Source organism: Clinocottus analis, unplaced genomic scaffold, assembly GCF_023055335.1.
Source record: "Clinocottus analis isolate CAN_PGR_092001 unplaced genomic scaffold, fCliAna1.0.p SCAF_7, whole genome shotgun sequence".
Lineage (NCBI taxonomy): Eukaryota > Metazoa > Chordata > Actinopteri > Perciformes > Cottidae > Clinocottus > Clinocottus analis.
The window spans coordinates 11743025-11747221 of NW_027176229.1; the positions used below are offsets into that span (position 1 = coordinate 11743025).

General features: G+C 39.8%; 1 protein-coding gene across 1 annotated transcript; it reads left to right on the forward strand.

The window, feature by feature from the left end:
* Positions 1–428: 428 nt before the first annotated feature.
* gatd3l (glutamine amidotransferase class 1 domain containing 3, like) lies at positions 429–3003 on the forward strand. Its single transcript, XM_068566589.1, has 7 exons — positions 429–545; positions 638–690; positions 765–878; positions 989–1120; positions 1208–1300; positions 2582–2747; positions 2869–3003. Exons 1-7 carry the CDS (start codon positions 429–431, stop codon positions 3001–3003), a joined length of 810 nt encoding a protein of 269 aa, XP_068422690.1.
* Positions 3004–4197: the final 1194 nt, after the last annotated feature.

Here is a 4197-nt window from a genome sequence, read left to right on the forward strand (position 1 = left end):
AGCTGCAGAGTGTTGTGTAAAAATTAAGACATAAAACCAACATATTTGCGTTCTTTTTGCATGTTGTCCATCTAAATCCATACTAAGTTATTTTCTAAATGGGTCGAGATATTTCATAGATTAAAGCATTGCGTGTTTCGAATACTCTAAGAGCTCAAGAGTCACTCTGTAGCCAAATTACTTAAGTTAATCAGCTGAATAAACAAGGTATTACTAGGGAAGGATGTTCAGAAGAGCAATAGTCCATTTAAGGCAAAGAAGAGACAGCTATTCTCAGATCATAGAGCTTACGTGACAACGTCACCTGGTCACACTCTGGTGGTATATATGCAGACGCGGCAAGATCAATGTCTCTACCATTTAAAGTCTTCAGGCTCTGTGGCAAACTTTTACATTTTCCTCCTGCACGGTAAGATTGAAGCTAAATCATGCTGGCATCCAGGACCTTGCTGTCAAAACAGACACTGGCTATTCTCACTCGCCAGCCTGCCTGCTTTGTTCATCATGGTGACTATGGTAACTGGGGGAATACCAATATTGCAGTGGTAAGTGAAACATACAAATATGTGGCTAGTGAAAAAAGTAAAATGATAAGTGTGGGCATTATTGTGATTTGTAAATTACAAATGTAATCCAGGTTTTCTCTGGATGTGGCTGGTGGGATGGGACTGATGTCCATGAGGGAGTATAGTGAGTATCAGCATGTCACACATTGCTCAAACATATCACCATGCAGAGATGGTAATTCACATCTCCGTCCTCAGCACCATGTACCACCTGAGCCGTAACGGTGCTCGCTTCCAGATGTTTGCTCCAAATCAACAGCAAATGCATGTGATGGACCACATAAAGAAGCAGCCTGGCTCTGGGGAGAACCGGTTGGCTCGTTAGAAAATACTGACACACTTTCAGATACAGCTTCAGTAATACACCAGACTTGATTAATTCCATAAGGTAGTATTTATGATTATTTCTGGCCGTCACATAGGAACATGATGATGGAATCAGCTCGCTTCAGTCATGGTCAGGGAATGATGCAAATGCAAGACCTGTCCAAGCTGGACGTCAACAGCTTTGATGCCGTCATCTTTCCTGGAGGCCACGGCGTCATCAAGAATCTGTGAGAAATAATGAAATATGAGACCTGGCAGAGCTGGCATAATAAAGATGGAGAACTAATGTCAGTATATAATGCTCAACTCTTTAGATCCTCTTTTGTGAAGGATGGCAAAGATTGCAAGCTGCACAACGATGTGGAAAGAGTGATTAAAGACTTCCACCGCTCACGCAAGCCGATTGGGTATGTATCACTTGGTTGCTATTTAATCTATCAGTACTGAAATACTGTGTAACACTACGTATGTTCAATTAATAGGTTAGTAATTAGTAAGTATTAGGGCAGCAGCTTTTAACAACTTTGAATGCTACTAAAGACGAGTTTAAACGATCTTTGTAATGGAATTGGGACATTGGGGCAGCTGTAGGAAAATAAAATCTCAGACGATGAATACTAGGCTGCTTCTAGATGTCAATAAATATTTAGAAATGCATAAATACCAAATGTTGCAGTTACGATGTTTGGAAACAATATATCCAATTACTACCTGCAATTATCTAAATTAATAACTTCACAAAACCTGCTAGTAACAAACATTTGACTTGTACACAGTCAGTGTTTCTGAGAAAAAAATACACATAGAATACCTGTAAAAAATCCTTGAGCCAATAGTCGTGACATTTCTATAATGTTACAGTAATTTAAACAAAATCTAGCAAAAGATTTTTTTCACAAAAATATGCAAAAGAAGGGCAAATCTCATAATCTGCATCGAAGAAGTAAACTAAGAAAGACACAAAGTGAAAATTGATGCATCACATAAGAGGCCATCTCCTGAAAATCTCCACATTGGCTCTCCTCTCACTGATCCCGGCATACACAGAAGAGCAGAAGTAGGACGTGATACAGCGCACCTGAGTCTTTGGCTACTATGTTGGCACATGTGAAGCGATGAGGCGATGAGGGACAGCTGTGGACACAGGTGACAGATGACGGGACATCTTATGGCCATGGCAGGTCTGAGATGACAGGAGATGTAGTATTACAGGAAATGAATGCTGAGTGTTTGTGAAGTGCTACAGGCTGACAATTAACTGCTCTTCATTTTCGCACAAACTATACGGAATTTAAACCCCAGCAGATCTTTGCATACAATGTCAGCAGGAATCATTGGTGTTAAATTACTTCTTTGATTTAAAAAGCAGGAAACAAGTTGCTTATTTACTGTACCAAACTCATCGATTATGTTATTATTAGTAACACTTGCACTTTTCCTACAACAAAGTTAAATTCTTGCTGCACAGCAAAATCGACATCATGTGAAGACCACAAGTTGCAACTGATCTGTATGTGAGAGATCTTAAGTACAAACCCAGTGATTTATACTGAGACAGCCTTTCTTTTTCAAGCTTTAAATCTCTCCTGTCTGACACTGCGGAGGCAATCATTCTCACACCATAACCAGTCTGGTCTCTTAATCTTGACTTCCTAAAAACCCTAACTAATGGTCTGCTCCTGTTTCAGACTGGCCAGCATGGCTCCAATGCTGGCATGTCGCGTGCTGCCCAGCATCGAGGTGACCATGGGCTACGAGCGGGATGAAAACACTCGCTGGGGGAACTGGCCTCACACAAACATGGTGCAGACTGTGAAGAGTATGGGCGCTCGCCACAATGTCCGTGAGCCATATATATCCTTTCAGAAGTCTCATTCTGCTATCGGTTGACTAAATCCTCACAGATTTATAACCATTTTGTCATTATTTATAATCTGAAGTAACTCCTGCTTTTGACCTTAACCCTTTCTTTTACGAAGCCTATGTGGATGAGAAGAACAAAGTGGTCAGCACTCCTTCCTTCATGTGGGAAACAGATTTTCACTACCACTACATCTTTGATGGCATTGGAAATATGGTCAAACATGTCATGCGAATGTCAACCAAATGATGCAACACTTTCAGCGTGGAAAAGAAATAGAGGAAGTCGGTGTGTATGTACGACGAACACGTCTCCATTGTGATACATTCTTACTGGAATCTATATAAAGGCTTTAGTTAAAGAGAACATGGCTTGTGTGTGTAATTCACTGCATTTGTTGATATGTATGTGTACAGAGAGCAGCTCTACATTTCTGAGGGCCTCATGGGACACGATTAATTTACATTCATCCAGTAAAGCCTTGACATGTTAGGATTAGGAAGCATATTCGGTCACAAAATCAATTTTAAAGTAACCGACTGAGTTGATTCGTTGTGTTACCATAACAAGGCAGATATCAAAATGCCCTCCTCTTTCTGCATCTGCCATCTGACGCGCTTTCAGAAGTCTAAAGACCAATGAGGTATGAAAAAATAACTCTGGTCGTGTTTTACAATGTGGAGATACTATTAAGGATCAGAACATGATCTAAAGTGACTAATAATTTAATTTGAATTGAAAACACACCTCTTCCAACAAAGGGTCAAGGTATTTTAACAATTTAAATGAATTAAAAACACTTTGTGGATGAGGAGATAGCACAGTTTTAGTTTTGAAAAAACACACTTCGCTTATTTTTTGGCTTTGAGAACAGCTATAAATTCCTTTTAGACTCGGTTGTATTGACAGTTGTGTTTAGTGACAAATAGAAAATATTCGGGTGCTAACATGTAAAACCAACATGGTGACCATCAGTGTGTTAGCTTTGTCACTTCCATATCTGTAGATTATACGTCTTTTAAATAAAGCTGACTTGTTAGTCAGTTCATAAAGAGCATTTATAAGAAAGGGCAGGACAAAAACAAAGCTTTTGGCCCCTTTTATGCCAACTTGTTCACGTGGCTGACAAGTTTTTTTTAGTCAGGACAACCCTACAACAGTACGTGATCAAAGGTTTAATGATATGAGGAAAGTACGGCCCATTTGGCACCTGGAGATTTGAGAAACAGGTCTAAACAAGCGTGAGGAGGAGGCAGGAAGGTAAACGCATGGGAAAGGGGGAAGTGAGGGTGGGTTGAGTAAATGAGGCCAAAAGGAGTTTTAAGAAGGCTTGAAATGCGATTACAGGTGTGGCCATATTTTGGAGGTAATCTTAAGATTAATGCTTTTCATCAAAACACCAAAAAATTAAAACACATTCTTTCATTATGGTGCATTCAGAAT